At 43.2% G+C, this 19,701-nt stretch overlaps 1 protein-coding gene across 4 annotated transcripts in view; it reads right to left on the reverse strand.

Moving 5' to 3' along the window:
* NIPAL2 (NIPA like domain containing 2) overlaps positions 1–19,701 on the reverse strand; it is a 433,718-nt gene that overhangs the window by 288,685 nt on the left and 125,332 nt on the right. For all 4 annotated transcript variants that reach the window (XM_069220538.1, XM_069220535.1, XM_069220536.1 and 1 more), the window contains exon 2: positions 7,629–7,697. Coding sequence is in view for 3 of the 4 variants with exons in the window: in XM_069220535.1 (XP_069076636.1) it covers positions 7,629–7,697 (69 nt within the window). In the remaining variant the exon portion in view is untranslated. The remainder of the gene's footprint in view (positions 1–7,628; positions 7,698–19,701) is intronic.

Here is a 19,701-nt window from a genome sequence, read left to right on the forward strand (position 1 = left end):
CTCTGAGATAGTCAACCTTAAAATGTATGCAGACGGCACTGTGCTACTTCTCAAAGCTGCTAGGGTTCCTTGTAATTGTAAATGTATTTATATAGCACTTGCAACCAGTGACAAGGTATTGAAGTGCCTTTTCACTGAGTAGCACATTACTTCAGAACCCAAGATTAGTAGTTATTGGGTTAGTAAGATTTTTTTGTGTGTTTTTCTTGAGCATTGATTGTGTTAGGTGTTGGTTGTGTTGGGTTTGTGCTCTTAATTTCATGAGTGCTTAGTAAAGTTTGGTGTAGGGATAAAATGATAGGGATGGATTTGTAAATGGGAAGTATTAAAGTATGTTTTTACTAACTAGTGGTACTGAGCGTTTGTTAGTTGAATCGGGTGGCTAAAGGAGGGATGAAGGATTGAGAAGGATGCTTGGAGGTTCATATAATACAGAGTGGGCTTTTAAAAGCGTTTGATTTCCATATGCAGGAAGCTATACAGTGATATTACCATGTCTGAAGTCCTATTATTTCATACAACACAAGAAGAGTCTCCTACGATCCTACAATTGGGATATTCTATAAAACCTAAAAGATATCTTACAACTTGTGCAATGGAAAAGCTGGAGAAAATGTATGATCAAAATGACAGTCCTTTCCTTTTGAACATAGCAGTACTCATTCACAGGTATAAAGTGGTCTCCATTTCCATTTTGGGAAGGGGCGAGGTGGTCAAAATATCAATTACCACCCTTTTTCTATATTTTTAAAATCATTTACCTGTTACCTTCAGCCTAGTTTTTTCAAAGAGATATAGAGCAGGATTTGGGGTTCATCCGGGGAGACAGAAAACTTCTGCTCATTCTCAACTACTGATAGATACCAATTGAAGAAGGCCGACCAGCCCTCCCTAATCTCTATTACAGTGGTGTAACAAAGGCCCTGCAGCACCCCGCAGTGTGTGTGGGGGTGGGGATGGGGAGGGGCAGAACTCCGGGGGGGCCTCCTCAGCACTGTACATGGTGCACGGGCAGCAGGCCTCTGACTGGGTCCATGGAGGAGGGGGCCCGCTCCAGGGACTTTGCAGGGGGTCTCTCAAGTTTCGTTACGCCACTGCTCTACTATGCTGCCACTTTAACAAATTTGGTTTACATTAAGCTATTCAGAACATTATTTTCATAATTGTTGGTTAGAGATAATGCTAGATAATAACTTGCAACGTGATCTACTTGCACTCGTGTATTACTCACAGTCCCAAACTTGTTAGACACAGGATTTTAGTTGAGGCAGTTGAAAACAGAGATTTCTTATACTCTAGCCTTATAATGCTGTTCATTCAGGCCAATAGAAGTTTACCTGACTGCAGTTGAATATTTTCATTGATCTTCTATTTGTTGTTTCTGTCCGTCAAGGCCAACTAATTACTTGCAACACAATAAAGCTCGCATCATCTCTCAGGTAGAGGACTCGGGCCGGCTTTACGCGGGTGACTGATTCAGCCGCACTTGGTGCTGAGCTCAGGGTGGAGGGGGGCGGCGCTTGTTTATAAATATTTTATGGTTTTAAATGTACCTGCTGCAGAGGTCCTTGCGTGCCCAGCATTTTCAGGCAACAACATAAATATCAAGATAATTCTGGTGATTAGTGTTTCTGCTGGAGAGAAATCAGAGTGTTGTCTAGTGGCAGTTTTGCCTCATGATAAGGTACCGCAGAGAGGTACTATGTTGGTACCATGCAGGTCACAGAGATATATTTTATGTGGACAGCTCTTGGGTTGCTGTTTTTGTCACAGAGATGCTTTTGTTCATAAGTTACAATCCTAATATAGCAAAGCAACGTATGAACGGTCATCAAAAAGCTGTATGCAAACTGCATGGTATAGGTTAGAAAGTTATGCTTTTTCACCAGTTTTCATTGTCCTAATGTTTCTAAAAAAGGGTTTGTTTAGGTAGAAATACATTCTTATTAGTAAAGTCAGCCCAAAATCCTCAATTTGTGCTTTTCTAGACTAAACACTATTACAATATACTGCATTATATCATGTTCACCTTATAATTTTCATTCTTTTATAATCCTCATTGTTTTATGTAATATTTCTTATAGAATGATTTATACATGTGATCCATTTTCAATGTGGAATGTATGTGTGATATAATGGGCCCTGATGTCCTAATCTGGAATGATTAGCACCATAAAACAAATGAAATGCATGTGAGAGAGGGGCTATGGAGAGGTATGGGGCACTGTTGGAAGGCTGGGGGGCAAAAAAAGGTTGTTGCACTGGGACCCATCAGTGCTAATGCCGGCTCTGGGAGAGCTAAGGACCTACTTTAGCACTTGATGGACATAGTGGTCCCCATTGTGACGGTATAGGACATTACCTCCGCCAACTCAACGGCACTCTGCCTACCAAATTTAGAGATGACCTCTGGCCCAGTGGTCATCTCTTATGGTGGTTCCTATCAGCTGATATGTTTTGACAACCATCCATCAAACTTGTGACATTTGTTTGATTTCCAGAAACAAACTCCTAAAGTGGGATTTTGTGAAAAAACACATACTAATGATGCATGCTTCAATGGTGTTTTTTCCCATGGTGTGGAGGTCATTATTGTGTTTTTTTCCTGTCCTCACCTCCAAGTTTTCCCTGGCGGTGCCAAACAGAAAAAAGGTATTACATCATCCACCCTCAATAGCTCCTACTTTGTTGGGCCGTCGGAGGAAGTATTCCATCAACAGAGCCAATGGGGGCTCCTTCAACAGAGCCTGTCTCTAAATGAGGGATGCAGAGTTTGGCAGACGAGTACTACTTCACATTTGTGGTGGCGTACCCTGTTGGCCAATCTCTAACTCATGCCCTTAATGTTAAAACATGTGTGCCTATTTCGGTCGTGATGGTTGTACGCTCATCACCAAATAATGGAAGTCAGCTGTTCCTCCTTAATTTCCAGAATGGTTATGAATTGTTGCATGCAACTCAGAATGGTTCTGACAAGACATTTTAGAAAATATGGATAATATATCAACATTTTTGAACGTCCGTACACATTTCATTTTAAAAGACTTCACTATAATGAATTGCAATGGGATTTGATAATGTTAATTTGTAGTGAAGCATGCAAAAGAAATCTAGTAATTTAACAGCCAAGACGAGAGTTCAAGCAGCCTTATCAGCTGATTCATTATTTATATGTTTATTTCGCTGCATAAAATAAAAAAAATAAAAAATTTGAAAGAAAAGGATGCGCTTATCACTTTCCAAGTCAAAGAGTGGAATCACGTAGATGTTGCATAAGGGCTTGAGAACCTAAAGGTAGATGAATTACAACAGTCTCCTAGTCTTCTTTCCCTGGAATCTAGGAATTAGGTAATCCAATCCAGCGATAGCAACAACACTGTATCCACAGATTACTGGCTTTGATCCAAGATACAGCAATTACTGTATCAAAAGTGGCCACCAGTTCCTACAGAAAAGCTAAAATAGAAATCTAGATCTTTTATGGACAGATCACCCTAGAATGAAATTAAGGTAGTTGCTGTCCGATGCAGCATGCAAAATATTAACAAGCTGACAGCAAGGAAACCAAGAGGCAATGCTCCTAAACATGGCTCTGTGAAAGCGTCATCACCACCTTTCCTAAGACCCTGGAAACCCAAGAAAACCCAAAGAAGGCTGTTGGACCTGTTCCTTTTTGCGAGGTCATCCCCAAACTTTTTGCCTTCCTCCTCCTATTTTTTTAACCTCTTTTTGTTGGCTCTATGATTCTGGGCACTTTATCACTGCTGATCAGTGCTAACGGGCATGTGCTCTCCTTTCTACACGTGGTATGATTGGCTTACACCTCATTGGCATGTTTCATTTACCTGTGAGTCCCTTGTACAGTGGTATTGCCAATACACAGTGCCTGTAAATTAAATGCTTCTAGTGGGTCTGCAGCGCAGCTTGCACCACCAACGAAGTAGCCTTTCAAACCTGTCTCAGGCCTGTCAACACAGGGCCTGCGTGCACAGTTTACTGCCACATGAACCTGGCATCTAAATTTACTTGCCAGGATTGAAACTCCCCTTTTACTACATATAAGTCACCTCTAAGGTAGTCCCTAGGTAGCCCTATGGGCAGGGTGCTGTGTAGGTAAGAGGTAGGACATGTGCCCTGTTGTGTGGTCTGTCCTATTAGTGACAAACACAGCTGTGAGTGCTGCCCGTCTCATAGGAGTGCATCGGGAATGCCCTTTCATTTGGCAAAGTGGTATTACCTGATGTATAAGGGGTAGAGTAGGTGCGTTTGGTATGGTTGGAATGGTAGTGAGAAATGCTGCTTACTGGTGTAGGTGGATTTTTTTATTACCATTGTAGAAATGCCACTTCTAGAAAGTGGGCATTTTTTTCTGTGCTTATAACTCTGGTGCTTTTGCAGTTTGACTCCAATCTACATCTGGGGTACAGTGACAGCTGTGCTTTGTGCATACTTTTCAGACAGCCATTATACAGGGAGGGTGGATTTGTAACAGGTTTGCATCTACATACTGAGTGGTCTTCCTGGGCTGGGAGAGGTAGAGGTGGGGCACACAGGCATCTTTAAAGGCTGTGCCCTGGCCTCACACAAAGGGCTCATTTACCCCCTACTAATGTCTGGAGTAGAAGAGGACATACCTGGAACTGGTTAGAACTGGTTGGAAACCCCTTTCCACCTTTGTGGAAGCTGTGCAGAATGAGTATAGGTACAGGGAGTTGCCTCCCACATGGGGAGACACTTCATTGACCTGCCAGAGGAACCTGTTATGCTGCTTTGAGGAACCGCCATCAGAACATGACCTACTGGTTGCCATTACCTGTGGCCTGCTGGGTCCCAAGAGGAACTGTTGCTTTGCCGAAGAACCTTGATGTCCTGGCTCACAGATTGCTTTACTTCTTTTACCTTGGCCCTTCCTCAGTGGTCTCCAGGGGGCTAAGTGGTGTGCACCCTTTGCCCTCCCCCATTTCCCACTTTGTAGAGCTTGGAAAGCACTGTGCTGGAATATTTTGTAGCGTGCGTGGTGCACACTGTGGTTGGCAGTGCCTGAGTGGAGCTACACTAGGAAGGAGGCAGCATGAGGAGCGCTCTCCAGTTATGAGGAGAGTGTGTACTTTGACCCTCTTCACTGCCAGGGTGTGAAACCCCATTCCCCAGCAGCACGGACAAAGAGCACCTTTTAGTGACCCTGGAACTCCAGCAGGCCCATGCCCCCACAGTCGGAACCCTGACTAGCACTGCAGTGCCCCAAGCAGCTGTGTGGTTGCACAGGTGCTGCCCCCACATTTGCCCCAGATCCCTGTGAGGTTGCCATTGGCCGTAAAGGGCAGAGGAGAGTAATGGCCCTTCAACGGATCCCAGGAGGATGACGCCGGCGTCCTAGGCAGAAGACGGCACCCATGACCCACACCAGCCCACTTCGGCAGGAGGTACCTTTCCGGGGCAGACAGCTGCACCGCACACTTGTGGGAAGCTGCAGCGGGGTCATCTCTGACGCAGGGGACCCAGCGAGGTCTTCAGACCGGGCCCCAGAGCCATTAGGGTCTCGGCTGTGAAATAACATATCTCCCCTTGTGAGAGAGTCTGCAGCGGTCCCGGCGGCCGGGTTATGGTTTCCATCGTGGGGAGACTGTGTGAGGTCGCCCCGCTGGTGTGGGAGTTGTGTGGGTGTCCCCCCCCCACCTTAGGATCCTACTTGTGGGACATTCTTCAGTGGCTAGCAGGACGGGGAGGAAACCTCAACAGAGGTTCTGTGCCTGCCAAGCACCCTTTTGAGCTTACTGTAATTATGGAGAAAGAGAGGCAGGTGGCCCAGTAACCCAGGCTGGGGACCACTACCAGAAAGTCTATAATATAGGTGCAGGCGTGCCGTATCAGTGCAGAGGTTTCAGTTGTGGGTGATGTAGGGTGATTCCCCTGCCTTCTTCCTTAAATACTGTATGATTAGGTCCCAACACTGATGTATGTCATGCTTTTCTGATAAGAGCACTGGTACTGTTTTCAGGGACTGTAACCTTTGTGTTTGTGACATATGGAGATGTTTCCTTTTATGGGCACTCACCAGGACGTTTTACAGTACACGTGCTTGTTCCTTTTATTGGCATGCAGGATAATGTGCTATATGACTAATGCAATAAGGGAATGTTTCACTCTGTGAGCATTCATGGTGAGAATGATGGTCTAACGACTGCTTGTGTAGCAGGGTACTATTGATACATGTTGTTTTTGGTCTAATTACATTTTGTTCAATATGGTTTATTTTTATATAACTTGTGGAGTTTTCTTTGTGATGCATTTATGCTGTCACTAGTGTTGTGTAAATGCTTTACACATTGCCTCTGGGATAAGCCTGACTGCTTTTGCCAAGCTACCAAGCAGGTGAGCAGGGGTTATCTTGGGTGTGTAGCTCTCTTGCCATGACTAGAGTGGTGGTCTCCGCCTGGCTGAGGTGCCTACCATAGCCAACCAGGAATCCCATTTCTAACTGGTGAGTAGAGGTTATCTTGGGTGTGTAGTTCTCTTAATAATGGTGTGTAGCTGACTTCGTAGGTATGTTTGTAACTGCTCTTGGAGCGACAGGACAATTACTTCCATCAAAGACTAATCAAAAAAGGGCCACAGTTGGTTGTGGTAGTGGTTGAGTGCAAAAAACGAGGAGCCTTTAAAAGAATAAGCATTGTCAAGAGGTACTGGGTTGCAAGAATTGCCCTCTGTAAAAGAAAGTGGGATGTGTGATCTCTGACACACTGAAGCTGTAGGCCAGCAAAAGGTGACTGGGTTAAACACGCATCATACCTTAAAATAGCTGTATGTCACAATATCCTAGTCAGAAATAGTGTCTTAATTTAAATGTCAAGATATTATTTCATCGAAAGATAACAAACGCTGAACATTGGGTACATTTCCTGCATTTCTTCAAGCAACATATTTAAGGGTTCCTTTCTATCTTTATTTTGCTGAGCGGGTTAGCTATTTACTGAATTGTACAGTTATCAACACAACATTTAGAGACAGGGTCAGATTAACCTAATTTTCAGGCAAAACGGCGCAGCAACCACATTTGCTGCGTTACATTGTGCCAGGAGCATAACACAGTGTAGAGAAATATCTGCTGAGGCTGCTGTCATCATCCCCTCCAGCAATACACTGACATGGTGCCTTGCGCGATGCACAGCCTTGCACTATGATGCTGCGGCAAGCCTGTGCTGGCTAGCCTAGGATTTGCACTGAAAGCTTGCCCTTCCATACATAATCTAAGCCTAGATAAATTCAGAAGGATCCCGTTTATTGGGAGTGGGTGGCGCACTGCAGCACACATGCAATATGTGGGCTTTTTGGAGAATTAAACATACTTCCCCTTCTTACCATTTGCTTCAAGGAGTTGTTAGTTTTAGGCGCAAAGCTAGTCTGGCTATTTTAGTAGATTGCGCTTTGCGTTGAAACCCATGGGTATTTGCGTCAACCTGCCCTCGCAATGTTTTTTTTTTTGCACTGAGAAAAAAGTAACTTTCCAGAGCAAACCATATTTTGCACTGGATTGCAGATAGCCTTGTAAGAATTTGTGTCACTTGACATTGCTTTGTGCTGGCACAAAGCTTTCGTGAATCTAGGCCATAGGATCATATTGCTCTTACCTGCAGATTTAGTGCGATGCTGATCAGGAAGCTTCCGATAACCGCTACAACAACACCAATGAGCTGATTCTGTCAAGAATGGAATAAATAGCAAAAAATTTGAAATCATATAAAAACTGCTCTAAAGTTAGAATCCTGTTCTAAAGATAAAAAAGCAGGTTGATAACCACATGCTGACTTTCACAGTTCACTGGCAACATTTGCTGCTGCAGCTCAGCTTATTTGCAGAAGTCCAAACTTATCAGCGTCAGAGCTGAAAATGCAGGAACACATTGCTTCTCTCCCAGCCACGCTGACAAATGGGGCAGGAGTGTGACCGTGGGCAGAAACAGGTGGGGGACCGCAGCGAGACCGGTCATATCTCAACCAGACAGACATTTACTCACTCAACATATGGCTAATTATGCAAAAGGACCCAATGCCAGCCAATTTCTTGTGTTAGACAATATAACATTCTCTGGCCGTATTTATTACAATTCATAAACACAACAAATGTTTTATTTTTTATCTAAAGTCACAAGAAGTACAGCACTGTATAGGGATATCACATGGGTGTACCCAATACATACAATTTCCTAGTAAATACTCCATTGCTAATACATGAATACGTGAAATTTCATAGCAAATAAGGAGTCATGATTGACCACTCTTCAGGTCTTTGTGGCACTAACTGATTCAATTAACTTAATTGACTTGGACCCAGGACAAAACCCACTTGGACCCTCCATAAGTTGTCTTCTACAAGGCCCCCTCAAGACAGAGGGAGCTTGGGCCAGCATAACAGCTGACCCCCAAACAACCATGCCAGAGCAACCCAATACAGGGATTCCCCTTAGTACCCATTGGGAGGTGGGCCTTGGAAACCGGGCTATACCTTGGTCCGCATACCAGCCCAGCATCCCCAGGGCCGTTTAATGGAGTACCCTGTCTGGCTATGGAAAATCGCTATGGCAGGCGTCCCAGCCTTCCAAAAGTGACTGCAGTACCCCCACCCCAGATTGACCTAAATGCTTAAAATCCAATTCCATGTTAAATTCGTCTACACATAGTCTTGATGCCAAGGTTGTCTACCTGTTTTAGTGGCCAAACATGACTCCTCACTACCAACAATGATCGAATGTATCCCCCAAGTGAACTTAACACAAGGATGGGAGGGTAGGGAAAAGAAGCACTCCGGTGCTTCGGCAGGCAAAGGCGGCATCAGCAATAGTCAGGGGCATGCAGGCAGCGATGTGTAATCCAGGCAACCTTGCCCACTACTTAACCTGACGACCACCCAGGCGACCCTGCCAGTGATGGGGCAACCAATGGTTGCATCCTGTGGCAGAGAGGGAAATTCAAAACGTGGCCACCGTTGGTCACTGCCCCCGACTGGTCCGATCCGGCCCACACCTGTCTCCGGTGCCTGAGACCTGGCTCCTTGGCCCCTTGACCAGGTGTGTCTTTATGCCCAGAATGAAGGATCATGAAACAAAATAATGTCAGGAGTCATTGCACTGCGTGCAGGGGCATTTTAAGGATTTTGGGGGCCAGGGGTCAACCAAATTTTGGGGGCCCCTGTTCAGAACAGCTTTGAATGTATGATCCAGTTTCAGCTCTTTCATGCTCTCTATGGCCAGGTCATAGCCACACTCAACCAAATTAAAAATGTGTTAACATCTAATATTCTGGGATAGTGATGTGTTTCAATATTGTAACACAGCAGCAGCTCACTAATATCACTGCAAATAATCTCTGTGACACCCTCATATTTCTGTATGTAAGGTCCTGCTTTGATCGAAAATAACTTTTTTTATGGAGGTTGCATGAAACATAAACACTCTAATTCTCTGCAAAAATGTCTGTAATAGACTCTCACACATCACCCACATTGAAAAGAAATTAAAAGAGAAAGGTGTTAAAACAATATGTTTAGAAATTATTCAAGGTTATCTGAGCACAACTCTTAACATTTTTGACAAAAACAAAGCAGTGCAAGGTGCGTAATGTAATTTAGTGGCTAACATTGAATCTTTGGAAATAGGTTTTCCATGCAGTGTGACCCTGGGCAAACTATTTAATCTCTCGTTGACTTAGTGACCACATCTGTGAAACACAGCAGCACTATAAACTGCCCAAATATCATTATGAAGCAATACATGCCAAAAACTAGAAGAGATGGCGTACAGTAAATTGTTGCTCGAAAAATCTATCAAAAGAACCCAACAGCGCAATGAAAAGATATAAAAAGTATTACATATTAAATGTCTGAATCGGGTAAAACTGTTCAACAATAGCTTGACCTCAGTCTCAGCTTGCCCTCACTCATAGTTACAAGCACTTGTGGGAGCGGCATAGGGAGGGTTGTCATATTACTACAAGTCACCACCACTCAAAGCACCAGGACCCAGGCTTTCCTTTAATGATTAATAGTTACCTGGCATGTTAGCCCATTTGGTTCAGTTAGAGCAAAGTAAGGCTACAACTACCACAATTCAAGACTGAGGGCCTGATTTAGATATTGACAGACGGGTTACTCCGTCACAATGCTGATGGATTTCCTGTCCATCCAAATCTAAATCTCATTATATTCTATGGTGTTTAAATTTCGGCGGACGGATACCCATCACTGTTGTGACAGAGGAACCCGTCCGCCAATACTTAAATCAGGCCCTGAATGTTTTGAGCACTGGCCACCTGGATCCATGTAGTCACGACTATGTTGCAAGGTTTAAACAGTCATGTTGTTTTTTTTTCTGCACGTTTAACATGACTTTTGTATTTAGAAAAAAGTGATGTTATCACATTAAGAAGTGGTACTACCAATTTCTACAAAGAATACCTATGCCTTGATCACCAGTAAAGAGCTGGTGTAAATTGTTTAACAATCAATGAGAAATTGCAGTAATATCACAAGTTCTGGTTGCAAATGTGATACCATTATTACTGAATGGTATAGGAGTGCCTTCTCCTACCTTTCCATATGCACCGTCTCACCTGCACCTTCTGTTCTATACCCAAGCATAGCATACCACACTACACCAGAAAACATCATGTCATATCACACCCTGCAAAGTCACCAAACATCATGGAATAGCATAACATTCCCTAAAATACAAAGCCACACAGCACATACGACCAAACCACATATTACAACATTACATTGTGTAGCATACAACACTACACCACAGAATATGTTAAATTCCTACAATACCACAACGTACCACATCACTCCTAACATAGCACATACCAACATTAAATACATTAAACGAATTAGTAAAAAATAATATACCACACAAAATAACATAAAATTAGATAACAGTATAAAACACCGCCCTGCAGCACACCTTCTGAACATAACACGACAAAATAGCATGATCTTCTCTATCGTTTCTCTTACTGTCAAGCTCTCTTTTTCTACGTTTAAACAGAAATATTTTACTTGAGAAATAAAACAAGTCAAGTGAAATATACTCTTTTACATTTTGACAAAATAACGAAGACTTAAACCTGTAGTTTATCTAGATATGCTTCTGAGAAATAAAAGATGGAAAAGAGAGAGAAGCAGAATAAAGAGGGGTGGAAGAATAAAAGAAAGTTAGACTCGCTCGCTCTTAAGCCTAAGCTTGTCTTCGCCCCCTGCCTTGTGAAGTCTGTGCCAGTCACTCCTCTAAACACCCTTGTACCTGTAGCTGGCGGCTAGTAATCACAACAGCGACTCGCGCCTCCATTCAGATTCAATGAGCACTTTCCAGTTCAGTCTCTTCTTGCACATGCTTCACTTGAAAATACCTTCACGCTCTTCCTGGACACTCTGGGAGGCGACACTGCTCCTCATATCTCTTCAGCTGCCTCCTGGAACAGGTCTTGGTCACAGCACTCTCCAGACCTAGAGAATGTTGGCCACTAAAGAAAAATCTAGACACAAGTATGTCTGTGGCCCTAGCACTGAAGGCTGGTAGCTGCTGGTGCTGTCTCTCTTTTTCCAGAATACCTCAAATTAAACATGCAGACTGTTGTCCTTCTATAGCACCTGTAATGTGTGTGCCCTGAAAGCCCTTAAGGGCACAGCACTGGTTTGGCCTAGGCAGCCACAGGCTGACTGGACCAGTCACATCAGCAACTATGGTGAAGGCAACCTAGAGGCTTTGCTGAGGTACGATCAGAGCACGAAGGGTGGTCCCTTAGCAAGCGATGGCCACCTATGTCTCAAACTACTGTGTCCCTCTGCTCCCACAAGCCCAAACTCTTTAAGCAAATGAAAAACTAGCACTCGCCTGGCTCATACGCCTTTCAACTCTGTCTGCAACTCTAGGCTCTGCAATTAAAAGTATTGATTAGTGACACCATATAAGCAGCCTGCCTATGCCTGTAGGTAAATATATTGATTAGTGAAAAGGAGCAGCAAAGCCAGTGTGTCCTATGGCCCTACTGAACCAACTTCAGGGAACACACTAGCACCAGGACAGGAAATACACTGTCACTTGCCTAGAGACCAGTACAATAGAACACCACCAACAGCAGAGCCAGTCTTTGCTCAACTGATGTGTTCCTCACTCAATGCAGATGCACGGCAATCGCTCACTTGTAACAGATGCAAGGCTTACTCTCCATTCGACAAAGTGAGCTCAGATCTCCCTCACTTGCTTTATACAGTTAAGCTAATCTTCACTTATGGCAGATTAATCAGTTGCCCCTCTGGCTGATATCTTGCTCATTGCTAACAGTGAAGCTATTGCTCACCTGTCTCAGACAGCAGCACTTCCTCTCCTCTCCCACCTGTTACAGAAAGTGACCTTTCCTATGTATATTACAAAAAGAAAAGCTATACCTTGCCTCGCTGAGCTACCCTTGGATGGTTGCATGTCTGCCTGGAGGAGCCAGGGAACGGGGAGCCTCGAGGAAAGAGAATCTCAGCGAAAAATCTTGTGATAAAGGAAAAAGATGACAGCAAGAAATAGGTACAATGGGACAGAGGTACTCTCACAACTGTGCAGCATTAGTCTGGGAACATCAAACAGAATAACATAGGGAGCTTGTATACAAGACTAACAGAAAAATTGTAATTTAGGGACAAACCTGTTCCAACTACAATGAGACAGGATAACCACAATCCCAGTGGCATGTTTCCAGCTGTGGGTCAGGAATATCAAAGCCAGAATAGTGAAAGGTCACACTATTGTGACCAAATTATTGAGGAATAAAATATCAAAAGGTTATTTTGTGTAGATTTTATATACCTAACTCTCAGTGAGAGTATCTTGATGATACATATATATTTTCAAGATACGTAGATGAGAAGTTAAGAACTGTAAAATAATACCTCCCTCGGTGCACTTATCTCTGCAATAGTCTGTACCTCAACATTCTGTCCACGAGATTGTCACCCATCGGTATTCAAGCCTGGATATTCACTACCACAATCATGTTTCCATTTCAACCTATGTCAGAAATAATATACCCCAAATGTAGGACAAGAAAGATTCTGACACACAGGCACACAGGTTGTTTGGAAGTGCACAAGACGCATTGCCTACATGACAGCATTGCCATAGCTGACACAAGATACGTGCAGGGCCTCAACACCTGAACAAACACTGTGAACCACCCTGCAGAGACAATCCACTACGCACTTAACCTTCACATGGGCTAGCCGGCGGGGCTTCACAATATCTAGCCCTTGCTTGAACAGCTCCAAGAGGATGACCAACACCCACCATGCTGCCTTCCTACAAAATGTGCTACAAAATACCCAAATAGAGGACCTCTACGTCCTGAATAACTAGCCCAGACGGATGTAAAACACCATAGTAGTCGAAAGTAGCACGATACAAATACCCATTGACGGCGACTCCCACATTTCCCCGTTCATCATGGCCTTCCCACGGGAGCGCTACAGTCCCTGGCAGTGTTGCAGATGGTAGAAGAGAATGCAGTGCAGGCACCAGGTCAGAAGTAAAATTGGAAACTAGAAAGAACTGAAAAGAGTGAATAAAGAATTTCTAAATTAAAAGTTACAAGACTAACTGAAAAATATAAAACCAGGCAGAGAACCCAGGCATGGTAAAAATGGTAAAATACAACATCTTGAGACTGCAGTCCACAATTCTGAGTGTCTTCAATAAGCACTAAGCTTAGGACAATCTCATAAACATGGTCCGTGGGGGCCATTGTCCCATAACCCCAGTGCTGGAATGAAGGGGGAACCAGCCAAGTCCCCGATCTGGCCGCTTTTATTCAGCTGGATCGGGATCCGTCTGGCCTCAGTGAAATATGTTGAATTGGTCACCGGGAAACAATACCTTGTCTGCCCGGAGCAGCGATGTGCAGGTGGTGAGGGGACTTATTATTTTCTCTTGAAGCTTGGGCCTAAACCAAAGGGCACTTTAAAGGCCTTCGGACCTCCCTTTTTGCATTAGAATCCTGGCTGGGAACTATCTGCAGCATAAAACCTAGATGTCAATGCCATGGGGAAGCAAGCTTGCTATCCCTTCACAAATACTTAAGAAAAACTTAAGTACTTAAGAGATTTTGAGGCAGGTTTTTGCACTGTAAGAATGTCAGATGTATTAGTATGCATGAGTATGTACACAAATACGAATTTAAATATCATTTGCTCATTTTTTAATACTTTTATAGCACTGTTCATCCCACTGTAGGGTATCAGAGCGCTTTACACCACACGCACACATTATGCATTGACAACAAATCATACAACTGTGTAGTGTAAATTGCTGTACAGGGTGTTACATAAGACAAAAAGGGCTACAAGGTGTAGGAGATATGCATCATTTTTACTGTTATGGAACATAAAGCAACTAAGATTGTACGGCCAGGATAAACACAAAGTCAGGATTTAAAACACAACCTAATTTAGCAGCCTTGGAATAACACTGGGAAAAATGAATAATGTTGTTAATCCATATCTTACTGTTTGCATGCAGGTCCTTGATGCCGATTCCCAGCTCACTTTGCTATGTTAGAAGGATTGCAATTTATGAATTGCAAAAAATAAAATGATCTCTGTGTCAAAGGCAGTGAGCCACTTATCTACATAGCATAATAATCTGTCATCTGCATGTTAGACGATGTGCTGTGCAGGAGACGCATTAACCCTCTATGCTACTTTGAGCCAAAACTGTGACTAAACAAAATAACACATCTCTCCAGCAAGTGCTTTAGCCACCAGTTATTTTACCATTGCTATTTATATTCCCTCATACGGCCTGGACAGACAACGTTCTCCACACAGATATTTTACAATGCTGACCATTAAGTCAGAACAGATCTACTGTCATATTTCTCATTTAAAAAAAAAATACATGTACAAATTGACTGCTTTTTCTGACTCCACCACTTGTGACTCCTCTCCCGTTTTGTTGTTGCCCGCTTGGCCCCCTCATTTATGGGTTTCCAGAGTAAAGTGTTTCCAATTCCATCAGTACATGAACCATAAATAGTAACCAACTGGTCCCCAATAACTAAAGATCAATATATGTAAATTACAACCTTGAAAACCATTCGTTACCTCCCTAAATAACTGATTCTGGACATACAGTGAAGCAAAGACATCCTCCGGAGCCAAATAATTACACCTAAAGAAGAGGGCAGCTTAGAAACAAACACAACTCACACTCATTAGTGAAGACATTTGCTAAAATAGCATAAAAAGGGGAGATATATTTGCTCTGGCATGTTCGATGACATTTCACTCATTCATCCACACAAGGCATTTCGTAACCCAAGAGACTGTGGTGTATGTGGAATGTATAAGATTTATTCAAATGAGTGTACTCCAAGGTAGAATGCAGTGTGAGAAGAATCAGGAGGTCGCATCTTTACAAACAGGGAGGAAGGGCGAGAAGTGACTGGTGACTTAGACAATCCCTGTCCACCACGCAATACCTAGCAGACATCTTAGAAGAATCAGCAGCCCCTTGATGACTATTTGCAGAAACAAATATGAAGTAATTTTCCGAAGCAGATGCTCTGCTCCTCCTCTCCCTAGTAAACTAAGACCTGCAACAGTATATTGACACACTGCAAACAGCTTGTCTCACCAAAGACTAACCGCAGCACCGATGTTATGGCTTTCCTGAGAAAAAAGAAAAAAAAGATACAACCAACAAAAAAGAATAATTTTATTTGTGAATAACATTCAGTACTCATGAAATCAACACCCACGCCATTGAATCCTTCTAAGAGAAGGTGATGCGAGCCCTTAAAGCTACAAAGGCAAGCGTACAAGCATCCCCCCTTCCCCTCCTCCCGGTGAATCTCTAAATGCCATTTTGTCAGTGTTATTAAAATAATATCCATCTATGTCAATCAAACATGTTGCCAGCCTACATCTTAAACCACACCACGAAGGACACCAGCGCAGCAGAAGATGCCCACCATTTGCCCTTCAAATAGTTATGCTTGTCAACAATAATTAGGGCGACAACCATTCATCCTCGAAATAGAAAAACAAGTGACAAAATCCCATTTGCATGTCAGGAAATACAACTAGTCGTTTCGCTTTAAAGGCACAAAAAAGCAGAACAACAAATCCTGCAGGAGCTCAAAGACTTTACCACACACCGAACTGCTGCGATTCACAATTCCACGGGAAAGGAGAAAGCAAATAGCACACTAAAGAAGCTCATCAAAGACAACAGTGCACTGTTCATTGGTGAGGGGATGGGAGATGATCTATAACGTCGTGTGCATTAAGTGGGAATTACACAAATACATTTTACACACATCACCTTTCACACTTTAGGAACATTTTGGCAGGCACAACCAGGGCCGGGCTTCCTATAAGGCATTGGCAATCAGGCACTGCCTGAAGGGCAGGTCAGAGTTTGGCCCGGTATTTGCCGACTGTGGTCCTGTTTTACCGTCTGCTGGGCATTTTTTAGGTAGAGTGTATATGCGCGTTGCCCTGTTGTAAGTAGTGTGCTTTTAACCTCTCCATCTCACGCCCATCACTTTAATTCGTTCCTGGGCTTGGCTTTAAAAAAATAAATCACTTGATGTCATTGGTAAATGCTTTACCTTTGTTCCGCCTTGAGGCTGTTTTTGTCACACCTTGCAGGCTGCCTCTGTTACGTGGATTATCGCATGCTTGAGATATACTTCAGCGTGGGTGAACTACTTTTTTCTATTGCTGCTCCCCTTCGTGCTGCATGCCGGCCATGTCGCTCACAGAGCTAACAGGCACAACACCGCGAACTTGATCGGTGGTATTGGAGCGCTGGTCACATTGTTCACAGTTACCTAATCAGAGTCATTTCTTGTGTCTCTTCATTTAAAACACTTGAAATTGGTAAATGCTTAACAGAAATCCTCAAAGCGAAAGCGGCTCTCCTGGCACAGTGGGAGAGCCAATACTACGATAGTCACTCGACCCATAATGCTTTCGAAGCATTTGTTTTCACAACATTTTTGCCGATAACACGGCCTGTGGTGGTCCTAGGACAATGGGACTACCTTCAAGATGTTCACCACAACCTGATCTTTCTGTCTAGATCATCCCTGGGTCCTCACACTTGTAATATCATTGTAGTAGGCCTCCTAGCCCTGAAAATGTGTAATGCACTATGCCCTCTAGGGCCTTGCCTTAATATATGGTAACCCTGCATTACTTTTGGTAATTTGCTTTTCATGTGGTTATGTCCTCAAGTGGCTAACTATATGGTTACATGATAATTTCTCTTACAAATGCCATTTTCATTGTGGTGTCCCCTGGGGCTGTCTTGAGCATTACAGTCTAATTCCAAATATTTATTTCTGATGAAGGTTTTTATTGGGCTTATATCATAATTGTACATGTTTTATTAAACTCTCCTTATTGCAATTATGACCAGGATTCAGGACAATTTAACCTCCTTATTACACTATAATTGTTTGAACACTTTTGATATATTTGGGTGACCCTTCTAGTTTATTTCTCTCATTATTCCATGGCTGTCTTTTGTCTTTTTTGGGTGATTTGTGTTAGTCAACCAGCAACTCAGATGGTGAGGTGGTAAAAGTGATATTGTATTGGAATTAGTATGGCAGATTTAAATTAAGATGATAAATGGCAACATTTTCATTTTTCGCTTCAGATAGAGGAAGAAGGTAAATGGAAGTGCTTTAGTTATATGCAGGGCCACTGGAATTATGTGGCAGGAAAAGACCAAAATATGAGACAGGGTTGACAAATTTATGTGGCAAGAAAAGTCCAGTTATCAATTAGTGCGCCAATTTGAAAATCAAGCAAATGCGAGACCCATTGTATTGCAAATTCTTGTTTACTGTTGGTTTACCAAATACTAAAATAACATTGCCTCTAGCAATCTCACATCCATGCAGTTTCCCATATCTTGGAAAACACTTCTAAAGTTTGTCTTTGCATATTTAAAGCTGCTCCAACTTGCAAACTTGAGCCACTTTTTAGCTATCCAATTCACTAATGAGAGCCACTTTTATTTTGGTGCTGGGGCCTATTTTCTGTCCCAGCCAGACCCTCGGCACAACCTACCAAAATCTTTGTCAGGGACAATGGACTGGAATCCAAATCAGCTCTTTTTAATCCACCACCAGACACTCCCTGCCCCTTTACCTCACTCTTGCAGGTTCCTGTTTTCTCCCTTTTCAATGCTTTTTTCCATCTTTCTCTTTCTTTCCCCGTTATGTGCTTTCCCTCTCTTGCTCTTGGGAAATGTCCAGTGAGGAAAAATAATTGCTGGGGCCTAAAAATGAGTTCCAGGTGGGCCCGCCGGCAGCCACCGGCTTAAATTAAGCACTGCCCTCTTTTAGAGTCTGGTTTACAAGCTGGATGCTGTGTTGAAAGATTTCTCTAAGGGAAAGTAAACAATATTACAATTCTAAAGGAGGAACTTCATAAGTCATTAAGGTAGGGAGCTTCTGGTATTAAGTGAATCACTCTTATGATATAGAAAACTCAGAATTTTGGCTTCAGACAATGGTGAGGGCATTGGTGACTGGAGCTCCAGTGAACAGTCATTGTCGGAGTTTGGCCCTTTTAGTTTTTTAGTTTAGTTTCAATACTTAGTTTGAGCAAAGCTAATCACTGAGTTTTTTTTCCTTTTAAGGCGAAAGTCTAACTAATTTTGCTGTCTGTAAAAAAAATAAAGTACATTTTTGTGACTTCCGCACATTTTGGAATCTGTTTTCCATGACTCTGGGATGCATTGGAGGTTTTTTATTTCCGCACTTCTTTTTTGTAAGCATGTAAGAGCAAAGACAGCTCTTGAAACTAAATAGTGTTTTATGGTGTTTCATTTAATGGGAACATTGGCGATCTAGTTGGTGATTGCCTGTCATACATCACTAGCGTAGGTAAAATAGTGGCCAGTCAAAGCTATCTGCAAGAGATGGTAGGGGGACAGATTATGCACCGTTATCACACCCAATAAACTCAACGTCTGGTCACATCTATACCATTTAAAGGCCCTGGGGCCTGATTCACAAGATGTCATAAGGGAATGAAAGAAGCACTACAACAACATTCTGCCACGCTTAAATACAGGAAGATAAACATAGGCTGACGGCTCAATGTGCGCAAAGTGTCTCAGGGCAACAAAAGACTGTTACCCTAGCCAAACAATTGTGCCCCGCCCAACTGGTTCTTGGGAGCAGGTAGAACCTCAAGGGTTTAGCAGGGAGTGTCAGTCAGCCGTGGCATCCCCGGGAGGGTGTGGTGTAACAGTCTGAGCTGCCGACTCCAGAACTGGGGGAACCAGGCTCAAGTATTGGTGCCGGCTGAACATCCTGTGATTCTGACCAAATCACTTAACCCACCTCCTCTCCCATTACCCCGTGCCTATAGTTCAGTGCCTTGAGACCCTCACAGGTGATTTGCGTGCTTTATAAATTCTGGATTCATTTTCTTATCTATTCCTGGCTACAGTAGTGCTGTGGGTCTTCACATTTATGTCTGTATTAAGTGCCACAATATGCCCGGAGACAGTCCAGACGCTCACACCGCTGCATGTAGGCTGCTTCCCGATCCTGTACAGCGCCGCCTTATCACAAGATCCCTTCAGGAATAGGCCAGTCGCGTGCATGTTCGTGTAACAAGCACTGCAGCACGGCCAAGACA

This window comes from Pleurodeles waltl, chromosome 2_2, assembly GCF_031143425.1.
Source record: "Pleurodeles waltl isolate 20211129_DDA chromosome 2_2, aPleWal1.hap1.20221129, whole genome shotgun sequence".
NCBI classification, from domain to species: Eukaryota; Metazoa; Chordata; class Amphibia; order Caudata; family Salamandridae; genus Pleurodeles; species Pleurodeles waltl.